The sequence below is a fragment of the Equus asinus genome, chromosome 12, assembly GCF_041296235.1.
Source record: "Equus asinus isolate D_3611 breed Donkey chromosome 12, EquAss-T2T_v2, whole genome shotgun sequence".
Lineage (NCBI taxonomy): Eukaryota > Metazoa > Chordata > Mammalia > Perissodactyla > Equidae > Equus > Equus asinus.
This window is the reverse complement of record NC_091801.1, coordinates 82,883,984-82,902,338: the sequence shown is the minus strand read 5'-3', so window position 1 is coordinate 82,902,338 and position 18,355 is coordinate 82,883,984. Positions and strand designations below refer to the sequence as shown.

General features: G+C 64.8%; 1 protein-coding gene across 4 annotated transcripts; it reads left to right on the top strand.

The window, feature by feature from the left end:
• The first annotated feature begins 2,977 nt into the window (after positions 1-2,977).
• Positions 2,978-18,017, top strand: GPR20 (G protein-coupled receptor 20). Of its 4 annotated transcripts, none has more exons than XM_044781199.2 (2): positions 2,978-3,116; positions 14,144-18,017. In XM_044781199.2, exon 2 carries the CDS (start codon positions 14,170-14,172, stop codon positions 15,250-15,252), a length of 1,083 nt encoding a protein of 360 aa, XP_044637134.1. In that variant the 5' UTR covers positions 2,978-3,116; positions 14,144-14,169; the 3' UTR covers positions 15,253-18,017. The 4 variants fall into 4 exon arrangements, with proteins under 4 accessions (XP_044637134.1, XP_070337798.1, XP_044637133.1 ...); XM_070481697.1 differs by having other exon boundaries at positions 2,990-3,121; XM_044781198.2 differs by having other exon boundaries at positions 2,990-3,144.
• Positions 18,018-18,355: the final 338 nt, after the last annotated feature.

Below are 18,355 nucleotides of genomic sequence, written 5' to 3'. Positions count from 1 at the left end.
GCCCTTCCAGCCGTAGCTCACAGGCCGTGTCATCCCCACTTTATGGGGAGACGCTGATGGTCAGAGCAGACGAGTGAGTGAGTGAGCCGGGCTGGAACCAAGGGCTGCCCCAGGGGCCCAGCGCTCCCAGCACGCCCACCTGGCTATGTGGGGTCACCTCCCCCCAGGGGCAGATAAAGGCCCCAGTCGCAGCACCCCCAGCCTCCCCGTGGGTGCCTGGCCCTGGCCAGGGAGTCCAGAGTGCAGAAGGGGGCGCTTGGCCATCTTCCCTTTAAGAGGGCCTTGAGGGGCCTTCCCGCCTGCCCAGTCCCAGCTGCCACATGTTTTCTCCAGGTCACCCGGGGGCTGGAGGCTCCCCACACCCCCTTCCGGTGGGCAGAATCCTCCCCCAAAGCTGGCCCGAGTGCCCCATGCTGGCAGGCCCGCTCGGCCTGGCCTCACCCTGGGCAGACGGCTGGACCCGTGGCCAGGGCCCCGGGGCTGTTTACGTTCTCAAGTGGCACCGAGACCAGGCCACTAGGGAGGAGGGATGGGGTCTGGAGCTGCAGGCACCAGGATGGTGACAGGGCCCGCCTGGCTGTCACCGAGTGCCCCCCGCCTCCCCCTCGGCCCCAACTCGTCCGCTCTGCTGCTATTTGTGGCCCCGTCCTGCAGGATGGCGGACTCCCCAAGAGGCAGGACTGCCCGTGCGTGTCAGGGTTTCTGAGTCGGGGGACAGCGTGGTGGAGTTTCACAAGTCCAGTCGCGAGGCCGGGGGGCTTCTCTGGGCTCAGGGGGGCTTCTCCACCACGCTGGGCTCCAGGAGGGGTGGCCCCACACTAAACCGCCCCAATCAGACCTGCTGGAAGTGGTCTTGACCCCTGGGCCAGCCGCCATCCGACCCCAGCCACAAACAGCTTAGCCTGACCCACAAGCCGGTGGGGGCGACGAGGGGGAAATTGCCCCTGTGCCCTGGTCTCTACTGAGGGCCATGGAAGGGGCACCTTGAGCCTTGTGGGCTCCCCGCCAGGAGCCCTGCGTCCCTCAGAGATGGGGGGGGTCTCCCCCGGGAGGAGGGGTCCTGGAGGCCCCCCCGCCCGGCTGCCCCCTGCCCCCTGGCAGCTGGCTGGCGCCCCCTGTGTTCTGCAGAATGTCCCTGGGATTTCTTTGAGGACCAGCCTGCATGCTCCAGGCTGGAGCCCTGCAGCCCTCGGCGGTGGGCACGAGGCCTGGCGGGCCTGTCCGTGACTCAGCGGCAGTCTCCTGCTCGTAAAATTTGAGCCTCCACTGGCACAGGCCTCCCAACCCAGCCCACACCCCGCCGCCTCCAGGCCACCCTGTACAGAAACAACACGGAGCCCACACTCCTCCGGCAAGACCCTGGGTGCCCCTGCCTGGCCAGCCAGCAGCGGGGGCCGCCGTGGGGCAGGGCCCTGGAGGGCCGGACACTCCTGCCTCTCTGGCCTCAGTTTCTGCTTCTGGGACAGACACAGCAGTGTCCTAAGGAGATGGCAGTAGCCTGTGGGCTCAGCCGTGCACTAGCAGGGAGGCTGCGGAAGGCTGGGGGAGCCGGGGGTAGGGATGCAGCTCCAGGGACCGCCCTCCCCCAGAATCTTCAATGGCTCCCCACTGCCTTCAGGTCAAGCCTACCACTGTGGTACCCATACCTCGCTCATCCCTGCCTCCACTCACAGGGGCTGCCCAGATGGCCTCCCCTTCCCACCCCTGCCCATCCAGGCTGCCTCCCTCCTGTCACCCTCACCTCTGCCGAGCACTGTGCTCTCCACTCCAGGAGCCCTCCGGGCCACACCCTCCCCAGCAGGCTGGGCCAGGGTCCCCCCCCCCCGCCCCCCCTGTCCCCTACCCCCCCCCCCCGCATCCCTGCTTCCTCCCAAAGGCGCATTGCGATGTGTCCCTCTGCAGCCTGAGAGCTTGGAGGCCAGGGGCCTCGTCTCTGGCCGCCGTGCCTGTGTCCCCGGTGTGCAGCTCGGGCCAGCTCAGGATGTGCTTTATCAGGGGCCTGGGAGGATGGAACTGCGTGAGTGAGGAGGTGCACAGGGACAGAAAAGACTAGAGAGGGGCTCGGGCAGAGGGGGCAGAGGAGACAGCGCCTGAGAAGGCCCCACCCTGAGCATCCCCCCACCCCGCCCCAGTCCCAGACACCCTCGGCCCTGAGACCCTGGCCCACCCCGGCTGGCCCCCAGCCTCCACCCCAGTCACCGTGTCTGTCTAGGGAGGGATGTCCCTCCCAGCCGCCACTTGGGGATCAGGCCTCTGCTACGTGAGATTTACGACCTCCCTTCCCCGCCCTCCCACTGGCCCTTGTCCTGCCCGGGTCTTTCCCACGTGCCCACCCAAGCCCACGGGTCCCCACGGAGCTGCCAGCGCTCACAGAGGCTGCCGGCCCCAGTAACACACTCAGGCACGCGTGTGCCCCTGTGAAGCCGCGTCGGCCCCAGGGACGCACAGGCACGGGCACAAACGGAGCTCCGATACCCTGTGTGCAGGCCCTCGGTCTCGGGCACACGCAGGCACGCCCAGGCTCAAAGCACACAGACACAGAACCCAGAGAGCAGGGCGGAACTCGGCAGGGGCAGGGGCAGAGGCAGCCGGGGTGCGTTTGTCCCTTCCCAGCCCAAAAAACGGGATCAGCGTGTGCTCTCACCTCCCCCGGCACACACAGCACACGTAAGTGCCAGCCGCCCTCTCCTGGGCGCCTCCCCAGACGGGGTGCTGGGGGCACAGAGAGCTGGCTGGAGCCGCCTGCCCTCCCTCCCTTCCCTTCCCTCCCCATCCTGGGCGGTGCAGCTTTGGCTCTGCCCCTCCATGCCTCAGTTTCCTCCTCTGTCCAGCCGGGCCTGCAGACTTTGCTGCCCCTAGGCTCCCTCCCCCAGAGCCCTGGAACCCGGCTCCTCCGGGGGCCCAGCGGGGGCGGGGAAGGAGCCCGCCCCGCCCCCACCCCGCCCCCACCCCTACTGCCTTTGCCCAAAAGGAGCCCCGAGCGCCGGCCTGACGTCAGGCCCCAGGAAGGCGCGTCCGGGCAGCAGGACAGAGTGGCCCGCAGAGCCGCGCGCGGGAGGAGGCCGTCCAGGCTCAGGCAGCGCCGGCTCCATCTCCAGCCGTCCGGGAGGGCGAAGGTGCCGTGAGTCCTCACTCCCCAGCCAGGTGGGCAGCGGGAGGGGGAGGGGGCTGAGAAACTGCCCCAGACCTGCGCAGGCGAGAGCTCAGAGCCCTAAAGCCCTAAAGCGGCCGTGAGGTCCCGCCCGCCCCGCAGAAAGCCACCGTACAGATGGGAAAACTGAGACCCCCCCCCCAGGGGGCCGTCAGGGCTGGCCAGGCTAGGGGAGGAGCGCCGGAGGGAGAGTTCCCAAGGGCTTATGGGGCATTCTTCCTGCCGCCAGAGCCCACCTGTGCTGCTGGGCTCACAACCCCCTTCTCTGTATTTCACTCATTCATTCATTCCTCATTCGTTCATTCAACATTCTCACTGATCATCTGCTGGGTGCTCAGAGCTGGGCCTCGATTTCCCCACCCGTCAAGGCTCTAGGGTGGCCCCAAAGGCGAGGCCAGGGAAGAGGCTGGGGACCCCAGAGGCTCCATGAGCCCTAGGACCTTGGCCGCCACTGTCCCCCAGGCTGGGGCAGGTCTGGGGGTTGAGGCATTCGTGAGGACGGGCTCTGAGCGGGACATGCCCCCACAGAGGGCCAGCCCTGCCATCCCACAGCTCAGGCCCTACGCTCCAGCCCAGGCCCTTCCCCCCTCCTTTTAGCGGTGGGGAAACTGAGCCCCAGGACAGGCACGCCCAGCCGCCAGCAAGGACCTGGGAGCTGAGCTGCCCCCGCCTGGCTCTCTCGGGCGGTAGCTGCCCTATGAGAAGGCAGCAGCGGGAACAGGGTCCCGAGGGGGGCGGGCAGATGGGAACTGGCCTGTGGCCAGAATGCCGGGCGGGGCGGGGCAGACAAGGAGCAGCTGTGCACCCGGGCAGCACTGGGAACGGAAGGCACCCAGGAGACGGGAGAGCTGGCGGGGCAGCTCGCAGCCAGGGCAGGCGGCTGGACCTGCCGGGTGGCCCCCATTCTTCTGCCAGCGTTTGGTCACTCCTTGCCAGAGGACCACCAGGCACCACCTCCCCTCCAGGGGCTTCCTGGCTGTGTGGCCACAGGCAAGTTGCCACCCTTCTCTGAGCTTTGGCAAAAGCAGGGTGTGCTGCCTCAATAGCTCTGGGGTGAGGGGGGCGTCAGATATTTTCTGAGCACCTGCTGGGAGCCCGCAGCTGGCTCCATTTTGTCCTTGGGATAACCTGATGTCATGAGGTGGCCTCAGCCCGCGCACTTTACAGATGGGGAAACTCAGGCTCGAAGAGGCCAGAATGGTCCCTGAAAATCATTCGTGTGCTCCTTCAGCCACAGCCCTGGCCCTTACGGCTCGGCCAGTCCAGTCGGGGGAAAAGCAGGACAGGAACGCAAATCAGTGTGAAGCCGTCAGGCAGTGGGAGGGCTGCAAAGAAGACAAAGCAAGAGGAAAAGGGGCAGGGGGTTGCGGGGAGCTGGGCAATCCTGGGGGCATCCCTGAGGAGGCAGCACTGGGGCCTGGAGAACGCCCACAGGCGGCAGATCCCTCCGCAGCAGAGTTCCCCTGACAATAAGTCAGGCCAAAACTCTCAGCATGCCCAGGCTGGCCCCACAGACCTCTCACAATGCCCTGAGCACAGAAGCTTTTCCCACCTCAGGGCCTTTGCACATGCTGTGCTCTTCCCACTGCCCAGAACACCATTCCCCCAGATCCTCCAGAGGCCCCTCCTGCTTGTGACCAGCCAAAGTTGCTGCCCCGGCTGCTTTCTAACCCACTCCCGCCACCTTGCTGCCAGCTGTGAGCTCCATAAGGTGGAGCCAGGTCTGCTTCGGACACTTAGTGCCCCCGGCACTGGGGTTCAAGGCCAGATCTGTGGCCTCCAAAGCGCGTGGTCCTGACTGCTCCCCTGACCCCGCCTCTGGGCTATGTGGCCTGGGGCAAGCGGCTGGCCCCAGGCCTCTGATTCCTTCTCTGCACAGCGGGCCGTAGTGGTCCGTCGGTGGCCTGTGCAGGTGGGAGGGCCCCCAGCACAGAGCTCAAAGCCCAGCGCCTCCAGCCACACTCCAGGCCGCTTCATCTCTCTGTACCTCAGTTTCCTCACAGGCAAAAGGGGGCCGGCAAAACCAACTAGAGGGCGTCATGGGAAGAGTCTGTGAGGCCCCGGGAGGTCATCTTGGAGACAACCCATGAACTGTGGGGTTTACAGCTCTCCCCCAGTGGAGGGGTGTCTGGGGAAGCAGGAGGTCAGAGGGGCTCAGGGAGGACTGTGTGGGGTGGTGACCACGGGTACCAGGGGCCTTCAGCAGGTGACACAGGCAGAGGGAATGGCATGCCAGGCAGAGGGAACAGCATGTGCAAAGGCCAAGAGTACCAGGCTGAGGATCTGCAGGCAGAAGGACAGAGGCCAGGCAGGTGCAGCCGTGGAACCATGTGCCGCTGCCCCTAGAGAGGCTGGGCTGGGGGAGGGGGTCGGGTGCTACAGCAGCTGCAGCCAGCGAGACAAGAGGAAGGGTGACCCAGGGTGGCAGGGAGGGCTGTCTGAGCTCCAGCAGGAACCCCATGTGCGGCGATGTCTGGGGCTGCCCCTCCCAGAGAAACTGACATTTCCACCAGCACCAAGGTCTCAGCCAAGGGCTCCTGGTTGGTGAAAGGTCAGGCAGAGTCAGGCACGAGGGAGCCCAGGTGCTCTTCTCCATAGCGGTCAACCGGCGCCCAGGAGGGACCCCTCTCCCCAATCTGGGTGGAGGGACCTAGATTCCAGCTGGTGCCACCTGGGACCTGCTGGGTGACCCCGGGCCAGTCTGACCCCTCTTGGGGGCCTCCGTAAGGGCCCAGCCATCCCTGGATGGAATGAGCAGAGGCCCAGACCAGCCAAAAACAGCAGGCAATGTTCTAAAGCAGATGCCATGAGACCAAGAATAATCGGAAAAATAAACAGGCAGATGGTTCCCCCAATAATGGCTATTTTGGCCTTGGAAGGCCATGAGGGTCACCCATCGGGGGCACGGGCACACACCCCACAGGTCCAGAGATGCCCACCCTGACCCCACCCCTGCCTGGGCTGGGAGCTGTGGCCCTCGGTTTGATTCTCAGCTCTGCCAGCCTCTGGCTGTGTGACCTAGGGCACACAGCTCACGTCTCTGGGCCTCCGCTTCCTCGTCTGTAGAGCCCCGGGCTGCTGTGTGGATGCCGATGTCCCACAGGCAGCTGGCCCACAGCAGATGCTCCCAGCACCTGTTGGGAAAGACGAGGCCTGTCACTGCCTGCCCCCTGGGCCCCTGGTGCAGGAGCCACACTCCCAGGCAGCCACCTGTTGGCCCGAACCTGAGGCCAGGCTCCCTGGCTGCCCTGGTCCCATAGGTGGCAGGCAGGAGGCAGCCAGGCTGGGGGACGGGTGTCTGCTGGGCAGCCGGGCAGCCGAGCGAGAACACACAGGGACCGTGGGGCAGTTCCGAGAGGAGCCGAGGAGATGTCAGGACACAACCCACCTGCCAAGGAGGGGAGGTCCCCGAGGCCCCGGTTCCCCCTCGGGGTCTGTGGGCAGCCACAGCATCCTGAGCCTCGGGGGTCTTGGCCTCACATTGCTGGGCACACAGCAGGGACCCAGTGAGCCGTGAGTGGACAGTGGGGTACAGCCCCCAGCAGCTGGTGTGGCCATAAGGCTGGATGAAGAGGGGGCCCCAGGAGGGGACAGGCTCAAATGACTTGGGGAAAGTGCTCATTTGAGGGTTTGAGGAAGATTCCCAGGGTTTGAGGGCTCCACAAAGGCTCTGAGAAGTCCTGCATGGAGCACCCGGATGACCCAGGCCTCTCCCAAGAAATGGGCAGGCCGGCCCGGGCAGGGCCTCCATGCAGGCAGGGAAACCAGCAGCCTCTGGCGCCGTTACTATTATTGTGCACCTTCTGTGCAGGCATGTCTGCAGGCATTTCTCTTAGTCCACCCAACACCTCCAGCCGCTCCACTGGGTTTCATTCATGCGTTTGCTCGCTCATTCATTCAACAAACATGATTCCCAGCATCAGAGGTGAGGGAACTGAGGCTCCAAGCCTTGAACCAACACCATTGATGAGCGCCCAGGGCAGGGAGAGGGGTGACGAGGACAAGCGCGGACTGAAGGTCAGGGTGACTGGGTGGGCTTCCTAGAGGAGGTGTCAACCCTGCCCAGCTGGAAGGACTGGGGGGAAGTAGGGGTGGAAACCAATTCCAGGCTGGCGCGGGGACACTGGGTGGGCTGTGAGGGGCCGGGGGCTTGTATCGGGGGAGATAGAATGTCCCCTTTCCCCCCGACGGGGTCTCAGCAAAGCTCAGAAAGGCTGTGATGTGTGGGGCTCCCGTCTACCCACCTGGAGGGGTCGGGGGAGAAACACCACCCTCACTGTGCGCCGTGCAGCCACACACAGCCCCCAGCCCCATCTCCCACCCGCCCCCCACCTCTGCACCGGGTGCTCTGTCTCAGCTAAGGCCCAGGGAGCCCTGCAGGGCAGCTAATATAGCTGTATTCACAGGAGAAGAGACTGAGGCTCAGGGAGGACCCCTGCGGGGTCAGAGCCCTCACTCCAAGGCTGGGTCGGGCAGTGAGTGGCACAGGCACCTGGGAGGGAGGCCGGCCTCCCAGTGAGCTGGATCCCTCCTGGCTCCTCGCACAGTGCTCAAGGCCCTGTGAGGGCGGTTCCTGGCCTCGGCCTCGGTGTCTCCCCGTGATGCACCCAGGCTTCTGCACCTGCTGAGTCCACTACCTCCTCCAGGAAGCCCTCCCTGACCCCACCTTCCTGTGCTTCCCCCACCGCTGCGCCCAGCATCCAGCTGGGGGATCCATCCGCCCCACCCGAGAGACCATGGAGGCAGGACCAGGACCGCCAGGGCGCGGTCCCATAGGGGAACCATGGGGGAGGGGACGGCTGGTGGGCAGAGGCAGGCCTGGGTCTGAACAGGACCTTGCCCCTGCTCAGGGTGGGGCTCGTCGTCTCCCTCCCTGGTCCTCAGTCTTCCCACCTGGAATATGAAACCCTGGGCTGCGGAGGGTCGGGGGAAAGAGCGAGTCCCGGTGGCCTCTGTGAGGCGCAGGGCCCCACGGAAAGCCCTGGTGCGCGTTCTCTGTGGGTGACGGCTCGGAGCTCAGAGTCCGCCCAGCCAGGGACGAGCCCCACGGCCCAGCTGGGCGACCCCAGGCTAGCTGCTGAAGCCCCCTCGCTCTGCGTCCTGTATCCTCATTCCTAACGTGTGGATCGTCCTCCCTCCCCAGTGACAGCAGGCATTCAGGTGTCTCACCCCAGCGCAGGGCCCCGTGGGGGGTGGAGAAGCCAGGGGCGTGGGCTGGGGTCGGCGGGGCCGCTGTAGGCCGCAGTGAAGACCTCCTTCCCTTTGGAGCAGTCTTGCAATGCAGTGGGCTACCAGACAGGTAGTGAGCTCCTGCCCTCGGAGGAGTGCAAGCTGAGCTTTCGCACATCCATTCCCCCACGTGCCTGACGTTTCTCGAACATGACTGTACGGGCTTCTCCTCTCCGGGAACTCACAGGCTAGTGGGGAATGGGACAAGTGGCCCCCAGTGCTACAAGAGCCCGAAGAGGTGGCAAATCCACCTGAGGCAATCAGGGAGGGCTCACTAAAGGAAGAGGCATCTAGACCAGAGAGAGCTGGCAGGAGAATAAGAGCGTCTAGTGAGAATTATTTTAGTCACAAGTGACAGAAACTCAGCTCAAAGTAGCTTAAGCCAAAGAGGGAGATAATGGCTTCGTATAACCAATGAGTCCTAGAATCTCTCCCACTTCAGGCAGGGCTGGATCCAGGTGCTTAAGCCACCCTCTCAGGACTCGGTCTCTCCTCTTCACTGGGGCCTGCTTCCCTCCTGGCAGCCTTCTTCTAGAGGAATGTGGCCATCAGCAGCTTGAGTCTCACATCCCACAAGCTTGGCGACCCCTGGGGAAGAGAGAGCAGCCAACGAGAGTCCCAGGGCTGGTAGAGGCCGGCCGGGTTCTGAGGCCACCAGGGACCAGTCACCGTAGCCGGGGGGAGCTCGTCATCGGGGGGAGCTTGGGGTTCAGTGTTGCGGGAGCCCCAGCGTAAGGCTGGGGAACTGAGCAGGGTCAAGCCACTGCAGGACTTCATCCCCCAGAGGAGGGGCGAGGTCTGCACGGCCACCTCCTGCCCCAGGAAGCCCTGGGCTGGGGTCTCGCCCCAGCCCCCTGGCCCCCGCGGTTCCACCGTCACCCCTCCGTCCCCTCTGGAGTCAGCCTCCAGGGTCTGTGCCTCAAGGTGCAGGGACACGGGCGGCGCTGCCCAGCAGCAAAGACGCTCCAGGAGGTGTAGGCGTGTTCCAGCCTTGGAGCACTTCAGTGCTGGAGGTGCCCATTGTATAGATGGGGAGACTGAGGCCGGGAGGGCCTGGGCAGGATGGAGGGACTCCTCACCCTCCCTCCTGAGAGGCCCCATTTCCTCTGAGCCAGGCGGGAGGGAAGGAGGGAAGGAAGAGAGGAGCAGGGGGAGGCCCCACAGAGCTAGAAGCCAGCAGGGGAGAAGGGCGGCTGCTGGGGGCTGACGGGGCTCAGCCTGGGTCCCCGCCTCCCCCCTCCGCACAGCTGCACGCCAGCTGTCAGGCCCCCGGGACCAGGACTCGTCCTCTGCGGCAGGCGCTGTGCGAGAGTCCACCCAGCGAGGCCGGCCCGCGCCCACCCCTGCCGCCCTTCTGCGGCCGTTCTCCGAAGGGGTGCCCTCCCCTAATCCCCACCTTTGTTCAGACTCAGTCCTGTCTCCCACCCCCCATTGGCCAAAATCCTCTCAGGACCCTTCAGATGCTGCCTCTTGACAACACATCAGTGTGACCTCAGAGGTGGGTCTAATTCTGCCCACTTCACAGATGAGGGAACTGAGGCTCACAGACTTTTAGGGTCACATGGTCTGTTCTGAGATGGAGCGGTCCCAGGTGCAGCGGGATCTCAAGGGCCACACTCCAGGCTCCCGTCCCCACTGCGTGTGGCCCCCGCTGACCCTGAGCCCCTGGAGATCGGGCGTATGTCCCTGCTGTTCTGCCTGGAGAAGTGCCTGCATGTGGGAGGGTGTAATGAGCCAGGGCCACAGGCGGGGCTGGGGGACAGCGTGCAGGCTCCCAGCCAGGATGGTGGCACTGGTGCAGTTTCTAGGCCCCAAGCCCGGCACCGTGCCGGCACTATGAGGACATGGACCCTGCCCACTGGGCCCTGGCCAGCTGGACCTGGCTGCGGGATCTGCTCCATCTCAGTCAGGCTCAGGGCACCTGCCAGGAAAGGGTAGGGGACAGTGCTGTGCCTCCCCCTCAGACTGGCTCCCAGGGCAGGGTCCTGCCTCCCCCCTCAAACAGGGCTCATGGACCAGGCAGTGCCTCCCTCCTCAGACTGGCTCCCAGGGCAGGACTGAGCCTCCCCTCAGGTCGTGGAAGGCCCAAGCGACCCCATTTAGCACAGGAGAAGGAGGCTTGCCAACCTGGCCGAAGGCCTGGGGCGAGGGAGTGGCAGAGCCGGACTTGAACCCGGGCCCTAGGTCCCCTCTCCTTGCTCACCGCCCAGCCCTGCCTCCCCCAAGCCCGGGCGGGCAGGCCTGGGGCCAGGCTGTCCCACAGAGAACCAGCACTTTCTCTCCTTTGCCCTTGTTCCGGGCTATATTTAGAGGCTGAGCAGGGGGGCACAAGGGGAGCGGTCCCGCCGTGTGCCCGCTGGCCTAAGGGGCCGCCTGCCGGGTGCCCCCACCCGCCCCTCAGGCCCAGGACCTGGGCAGACCTGGGTTCGAGTCCTGGCCCGGCCCTCCTGGAGGCCCGGGAGGGAGGAACCTGCAGCACCGGGCTCTGAACCACGGGACGGGGGAGCTTTACAGGCAGGAGACTGAGGCTCAGGGAGGGTCACCAACGCCCCCGGCGTGACCTGTGGTGAGTAGAGGCCACCCCGAGCACCCACCTCCACTGGTTATTGTTGTTCACATGCCCCCTGCAGTGCCCACCACCCCCGGCCCTGCCAGCTGCGCCAGCCCCACCGGCCCTGCACCCCGTCTTCCCATGGGAGCACGGAGGGCCCAGCCACGGTAGGCAGGCAGGGTGTGGGGTCCTGGATGTGGACAGAGGGAGGAGAGAGACGAGGAGGGCCCAGTGGAGGCGAGAAGGAGCCGCAGGAGACTGGAGGACCGGCAGGAGCTCCACAGGGGCTGAGAGTGTGGGAGGCAGGCGAGAGCACCCTGCTGAGGGTCAGGGAGCCGGCCAGAAGGGCACACACCTGACCGAAGCGGCTTTAGGGGTGGGGGAGGGGAGCCACCCCGGTAGAGGGCCGGGGGGAGCAGGAGCCGAGGCAGCGGAGACGAAGGGGGAAACTAAGGTCCCGGGGAGGACTGGCCTTCCTGAGGCCATGCGGTGGGGAGGAGGGAGCCCACACCTTCCCAGTCCAGCTCCTGCTCTGCCCCAGAGAAGGGAGGGCCGCATATGGTGGCTTCTCGAGGCCATCAGCAGGACACCATCTACACGGGCCAGCACGGGCTCTGGAGGCCCGCCACTTGAGTTCCTCATCCTTCAAAATGAAATGAGTGGATGCCCCAGAGAGTGGTCACTGGAGAATTAGATCAGACATTAGTCACTGTGAGAGGTGAGGCAGAGGAGTAGGGTGTGCTGGGGACGGGGGAAAAGGGCACCTTAGGTGGGGGGGGGGGGGTCTTATCATATACACAGAGACCGTCAGACTCAGCAGAGAAAAAAGGGGAGAGGTGGGTGTAGAAAGTCAGAGGGGAGGGCCCAGGCTGTGGCCAGGACCAGGGCTCAGTGTGTGACCAGGACCAGGGCTCAGTGTGTGACCAGGATCAGGGCTCAGAGTGTGACCAGGATCAGGGCTCAGAGTGTGACCAGGGTCAGGGCTCAGTGTGTGACCAGGGTCAGGGCTCAGAGTGTGACCAGGATCAGGGCTCAGAGTGTGACCAGGGTCAGGGCTCAGTGTGTGACCAGGGTCCAGACTGAGCGTGTGACAGGGAACAAGGTTTATCATGTTCCTGGGCTGGTGGTTCAGCGTGTGACCAGGGTTGGGGCTGAGTGTGGCTAATATCAGGGCTCCGTTCTGTTGGGTCCGGGTTCAGCCTCTCGGAGCTGAGCATCTGTGTGAGCTTTGCAGAGATTTCCTCTCTCCACTCCTGTCTGGCCGCTGGGTTGTCCTGAGCATCTGCGCAGACCCCAGCTCTGATGGCCCCAGGCCCTGCAGCCCTGGCCTGGACCCCCCAGCACCTTGAGCGAGCTGCTGGCCAGCATGCGAGGCTGGCCCGGGGGAGTTTCCTGGGAGGACAAAATCCCCAGGGCCGGCGTCATCCTGGGACTCTGTCCCAGAGGAAACATTCCGTAGTGTTTATTATTTGTCTCTGATTGTGACACTAATGTGGACCCAGTGCAGACACACTGGAAACCCGAAGAGCATGCAGAAGGGAATCCAAACAGCAGTCTGCGTGGGTCCCTGGGGCCGGCCCCCAGCGCTCCTTCCCGCGCATGTCGAGGCCCGGTTCTTCATAGTAGAGGAGGGGCACGCTGGGAGGTACCTCCTCCTTCCCAGGGGCCTCCTGGGGCCCCCCACTGCCCAGAGGAGGAGGCCCCAGGTTCCCAGCCCCGCGCCCCAGCCACATCGCCTCCCCTCACCGCCCCCTCGCGCTCACAAGTCTCCCCCAGCCCTAGACGTCCCTCAGGCTCCCTGCTCCCCAAGCTGACACGCAACAGATACTCGTTGACCCTGTGTGTTAGGGGCTGAGGTACCACGCAGAGGGCAGCCCAGCCCGGAGGAGCCTGTGAGCTGACACCTGGACCCCCATGTGATGGGGGTGGCCAGCGGGGTGGGCACAGGCCTGGGCAGCACCCGACTCCTCCCAGCAGCCTTGGGGGTCAGCAGATGCCCAGAGCAGGGGTCCCAGCGGCAGAGGCACAGCTGGGTGACCTCCAGCAGGTGCTAACCTCCCTCAGGATGGAAGTGGCTGCCCACCCTGCTCGGGCCTCCCTCCAGGTGGGGTTGGGACCTGAGCCCTTGCTACGGAGAGCTCCTCAGCCATGCCCACCCCTGCCAGGCTGGGCTTTCAATCCCCCAGTCCCCCAGCAGGCAGGACTCAGTGTCCCTGGTCCACAGGGTAGAAGCTGCCAGAGGGAGCCTGTTGCCCAAGGCCACGCAGCCGGCCCGGGGGAGTGGGCAGTGTCCGGCCTGTTCACAGTAGAGGCCTCACTTCTATCGGCCACCGGGAGCGGGGGAGGGCCTTCCCTTCTCCTTGCAGGTGGGGGAGGGTGCACTGTGCACCCAGGGTGTCCCACAGCCCGGCCCTCCTCCCTGCTTCTCCCCAAAGCCCTCTCCTTTCTCCTGAAAAAGCCAGAAATGTCCTTATTTGGAGCATCAGTCCGGCCTGAGGCGGGGGTGGGGGCCCGTTAACCCTTCATTTATAAATAAAGGGATAAATCTCGGCAAGTTAAACAGCTCAGCAGGAACATAAACAGAGTGGGCGGCCCAGCCTGCCCCCACGGGCCCCAACACCCGTCTGGGCCACCAGGCAGGAGCGCAGGGTTTATTTAACTCACACCCACCCTGCTGCTGCCCTGACGGCTCCAGGATCGCCCCGGCGAGCCCTCGGCACGGGCCTCCCGGACACAGTGCGCACCTCTCAGGGCTGGGAGGTAACAGGGGTGCCCAGCGGGGCTGGTTCTTGGGCCCCATCCCGACCCCTTGGACAAGGTCCCTAGTGGGGACCCTCACCCAGGGCATTGACGTGGTGCCAGCCTTGAAGGAGGCGAGAACAGATAGGTGGCCTGGAAGACGGGGGCCGTGACACATGGGCATGGAGACAGCGAGGTGGGGTGACCGTGGGCCGGATTCTGTCCAAGCAGAACTGTGCTTTATCCGGCACGAAATAACTATGTGCTGGAGTTTGCTGTGCTCAGCTGATCCTCCCAGCAGCTCCTTGACCCCAACCACTTAACCACAGAGAGGTTATGTGACCCACCCAAGGTTGCAGAGCGAGTGAGGGAGGAGCGGGGATCAGAGTCCAGGCTCAAACACCACACACGTGCTAGGTCCAGCCTCCAGGCAGGGCCCCAATAATCCCGTGTAACCGTCTCCTTCCTTCCAGGCCCGGGGTGCGCGCTGGCCCCCATCATGCCCTCTGCGTCTACCGCGGGGCCCTTGGCCCTGGCGGCGCCCAATGCCACGGTGGCGGCAGCGGCGTGGGCCAACAGCAGCGCACCTGAGGTGCCCCTGTTCCACCTGTTCGCCCTGCTGGATGAGGAGCTGCACGCCGCCTTCCCGGGCCTGTGGCTGGCGCTGGTGGCGGTGCACGGCGTCATCTTCCTGGCGGGGCTGGTGCTCAACGGGCTGGCGCTGTACGTCTTCTGCTGCCGCACGCGGGCCAAGACGCCATCGGTCATCTACACCATCAACCTGGTGGTGACCGACCTGCTCGTGGGGCTGTCGCTGCCCACGCGCTTTGCCGTCTTCTATGGCACACGCGGCTGCCTGCGCTGCGCCTTCCCGCACGTCTTCAGCTACTTCCTCAACATGCACTGCTCCATCCTCTTCCTCACCTGCATCTGCGTGGACCGCTACCTGGCCATCGTGCAGCCTGACGGTTCCCGCCGCTGGCGCCAGCCTGCCTGCGCCAGGGTCGTGTGCGCCCTGGTGTGGCTGGCTGCCGGCGCCGTGACCCTGTCCGTGCTGGGCGTGACGGCCGGGGGCCGGCCCTGCTGCCACATCTTCGCGCTGACCGTCCTGGAGTTCCTGCTGCCGCTGCTGGTCATCAGCGTGTTCACGGGCCGCATCGTGTGTGCGCTGTCGCGGCCGGGCCTGCTGCGCCAGGGCCGCCAGCGCCGCGTGCGCGCCATGCAGCTGCTGCTCACCGTGCTGGTCATCTTCCTCGTCTGCTTCACGCCCTTCCACGCCCGCCAGGTGGCCGTGGCGCTGTGGCCCGACGTGCCACGCCAGGCCAGCCTTGTGGTCTACCACGTGGCCGTGACCCTCAGCAGCCTCAACAGCTGCATGGACCCCATCGTCTACTGTTTCGTCACCAGCAGCTTCCAGGCCACCGTCCGCGGCCTCTTCCGCTGGCGTGGCGCAGAGGGCGAGCCCAGCATCGGCCACGCGGTCAGCATGCACAAGAGCTCCAAGGCCTCAGGCCAGCCACGCATCCTCAGCACCGGCCCTGGCGCCCTCACGCAGGCCCTGACCAATGGGCCTGAGGCCTAGTCGGCAGGCTCTGCAAGGGGGCCAAAGGTCAGAAGGTCAGGACTGGGCTAGGCGAGCCAGGTCAGAGACTGCAGCCCACCGCTCTGCCCGAGGGGCAGGTTGGGATGGCCTCGACTGATGGGTGACGGCTGCTCAGTGCACTGCATGGAGAAGGATTCCGAGGCCAGCGTGCTGTGGTTGATTAGCAATGTCTGCTGCGGGCTCTGCAGGGGGTGTGGTGGTCTGAATGCCAGTTAGTTGCCATCCCTAGGGTGTATGTTGTGTCCATTGAAAACTCAGAGGGGTAGCCAGGAGCTGCTTCTCCCCTGGGCCATTTTGCCCCCAGAAGGGATTTCTCATAAACAGGGACAAAGACTTTTTTAGGTACTGGGAATTTTAAAGAGAGCTAAAAAGACAACTTGAAGAGGCCCCGTCCCTTCCCCTCCCCCCTCCAAGGAGAGAGAACAAGGACAGAGAGGAAATGTCAGGAGATACGAATGTCACGTGAGTGGGCAGGAGGGGTTCAGTCTCTGCAGGACCACCCTCCCCCACCCCCAGCCTGGCCTCCATGAGCCGCACAGTAAGATGGTGTGACACCCATGGTACTTTGCTGTGAGTACTGACAACTGGTTGACGCTGGACCCCTCAATGACCCCACACAGGAGAGCTATTGTCTGCCTATCCGCTGTGCAGGAGGGCCGAGGGTCACATCCAGGTGCCACCGCTGGGCGATGGCTGGGCCGGAATCAAAACCCAATCAAAACCCAGAATCAAAATCCCGGAGCCTCCAACACCCCTGTGCTGCCCCGTGGAGACCACTCAAGCCCCCCGCTCCAGGAGAGGTCTCGGAAGACCCTGCCTGCTGCCCAGGAGGGCGGCAGGGCTCATGGCTTCGTCCTATGGATGAGAAAACCAAGAACAGAGACACAGTAACTCGAACCCAGGCCTGCCAGCCTAGGGCCACCTTCTCCCCCCACACGGAACCCCTCATTCTCCCCTTGGGGGCAGAGAGGCTGGGACTGGCTCTTCTTGCGTGGCTCCTCTAGTCTCCCTGCCTTTCCTGAGGAGGAAGCATTGCTCTGGCTTGGGCCTCTGATCACCTCCTCTGGGCTGGACTCCAGGACTGCCTCCACGTGCCTTCTCCTCAAGCTCCCAGGAGCCCTTTCTGAGCTGCTGTATTGGGGAGGGGGCCTGTTGTGGGGAGATGAGCTCTGGGCATCCTGGGCACCTCCATCCACCAGCTCCGCCCTCACACTTGGCCACAACCACTGAAGCAGGTGAGATGGAATCTGGGACCCAGCTTTGCCCTTTGTCTACAGAGAAAGGTCCTGCGTGCTCAGTGGCTCCAGGCAGAGTACCCTGTCCCCCAAGTTCAGAGCCCCAGAGAGAGGCCTGGATGGGAGACAGGAAGACCATTTATATCCCCATATCACAGATGAGGAAACTGAGGCTCAGAGAGGGAAAGGGTCTTGCCGTGGTTGTAGAGTGAGTAGCTGGATACTGTGAGGCCAGTGGAGTTGGCTCCTCTCACCTCAGGACCTCGTGGGGCAGCTGGGGTGGGGGATATCGGCCCACGCCTCCCTGCTGGGGCCCTGGAGCCCGAGGGAGTCCCAGGCTGGCTCGGCAGGGTCGGGTGGAGCTGCCTCCAGCCCAGGGCTGCTTCTGGCCCGGATGCTGGAGAAGCAGTGGGTGTGGTCATCAGCATCACCACCACTGACATCCATGGCCCTGACCAAGTGCCGGGCACAGTGTTGGAGCCCCCCGCCCCCAGCTCAGAGCCGGGGGCCAGGCTCATCAGGGCCCCAGAGCTGCAGGAGGCGAGCAGGGGCCTGTCTCTGGGAAAGGAGGGAGCCGGGAGTGGACTGTCTGTGCCGAGAAGCACACGGCAAGAGTGATGCTGGCCCTGCAGAGAGACGTGGGGTTTGGGGGAGGCGCCTCCCAGGCAGTGGCACAGCAGAGGAGGAGGGAGCAGGGTGTCAGGTGTCTGCCCCGCCCAGCATCAGCATCGCCTGCAGGCTTTCCTCCAGGGTCTCACTCTAATTCACAGGAAAGGGTGAGTGGCTGACACTAGCTGACCGCTGTGCTTGGGGGCGGAGGGTTGCAGTTTTCCTGGAACAATCCCTTCTAGGAGGAGGCCTCTCTAAGGTCGGCAAGCGGGCGGCCTTCTGTGGCGCCATCACCTCACTGGACCCCACCCAGGGAGGCGCCCACGTCTGAAATCCCGCCAGCGAGCCTGGTTCCTGGGGAACTGAGAGCCTTAGGGTGCAGGACCCCCGGGGCCCAGGGGGAGCCTTCCAGCGCTCAAGCTTCAGAGGGTGACCCCCTGTCTCCTGGGGCTGGGGCGGGAACGGGGGGCCGAGCTTGCATCTCCGAGAACTCAGTCTGATGGCCCCCCACGCATAACCCTCGCAAGATGGGCCTCAGTTTCCCCCTTCCACTCCTCTCGCTCCTCTCCTCGGCCTGCAGCTAAAGGGCAGGGGACCAGGGGTGGGGGTTCACCCCATGTGGCCTTGTCTGGACCCCCGTGGCTCCCTCAGACGCTTGCTCCCTCCTCCTGACAGTTGGGTCCCTTCCACTCTGGCCTCCTCCATGAGGACTGAGGCCTGGGAGCCTCCGGAGGCCAGACCGGGGCTGTCCTAACCCCACAGGGGCCAGGGTGTGAGGCCTCCCGGCCCAGACTTCCAATCAGCCAGAGTGACGTGAGACGGCGTGTATTTATGTCTGCTGTAAACGGTTTCCTTAACGTGAAGTTCTCACCCTGAATTAAATCCGTTTATTCCCTTCGTGCCCTTGACTCGGCACCCTGGTTGGCGGGCAGGTCGTCATGGGCACTGAGCCAGGCGGGGGGCCTACATGCTCCCCACTCCATTCACTGTCGTGTGGATGAGGGGGGCTCCACAGGAAAGGCTGTAGTGGCAGGTTCAGGATTTCACCACCACTGCTGGGGGCAGATATGGGGGCCTTGAGCCCGGCCCACTCTGAAGGGAGGAGAGGATGGTGGGGGTGCAAGTGGCAGACTTGTGGGCAGGGTGTGGGCACAGTATCTGGGGTAGGGACACAGACCAGCAGGATGATGGGTTCTCACCCCATCCTGGTCCCAACTCCGCCTGCCCAGGAGGGGCCG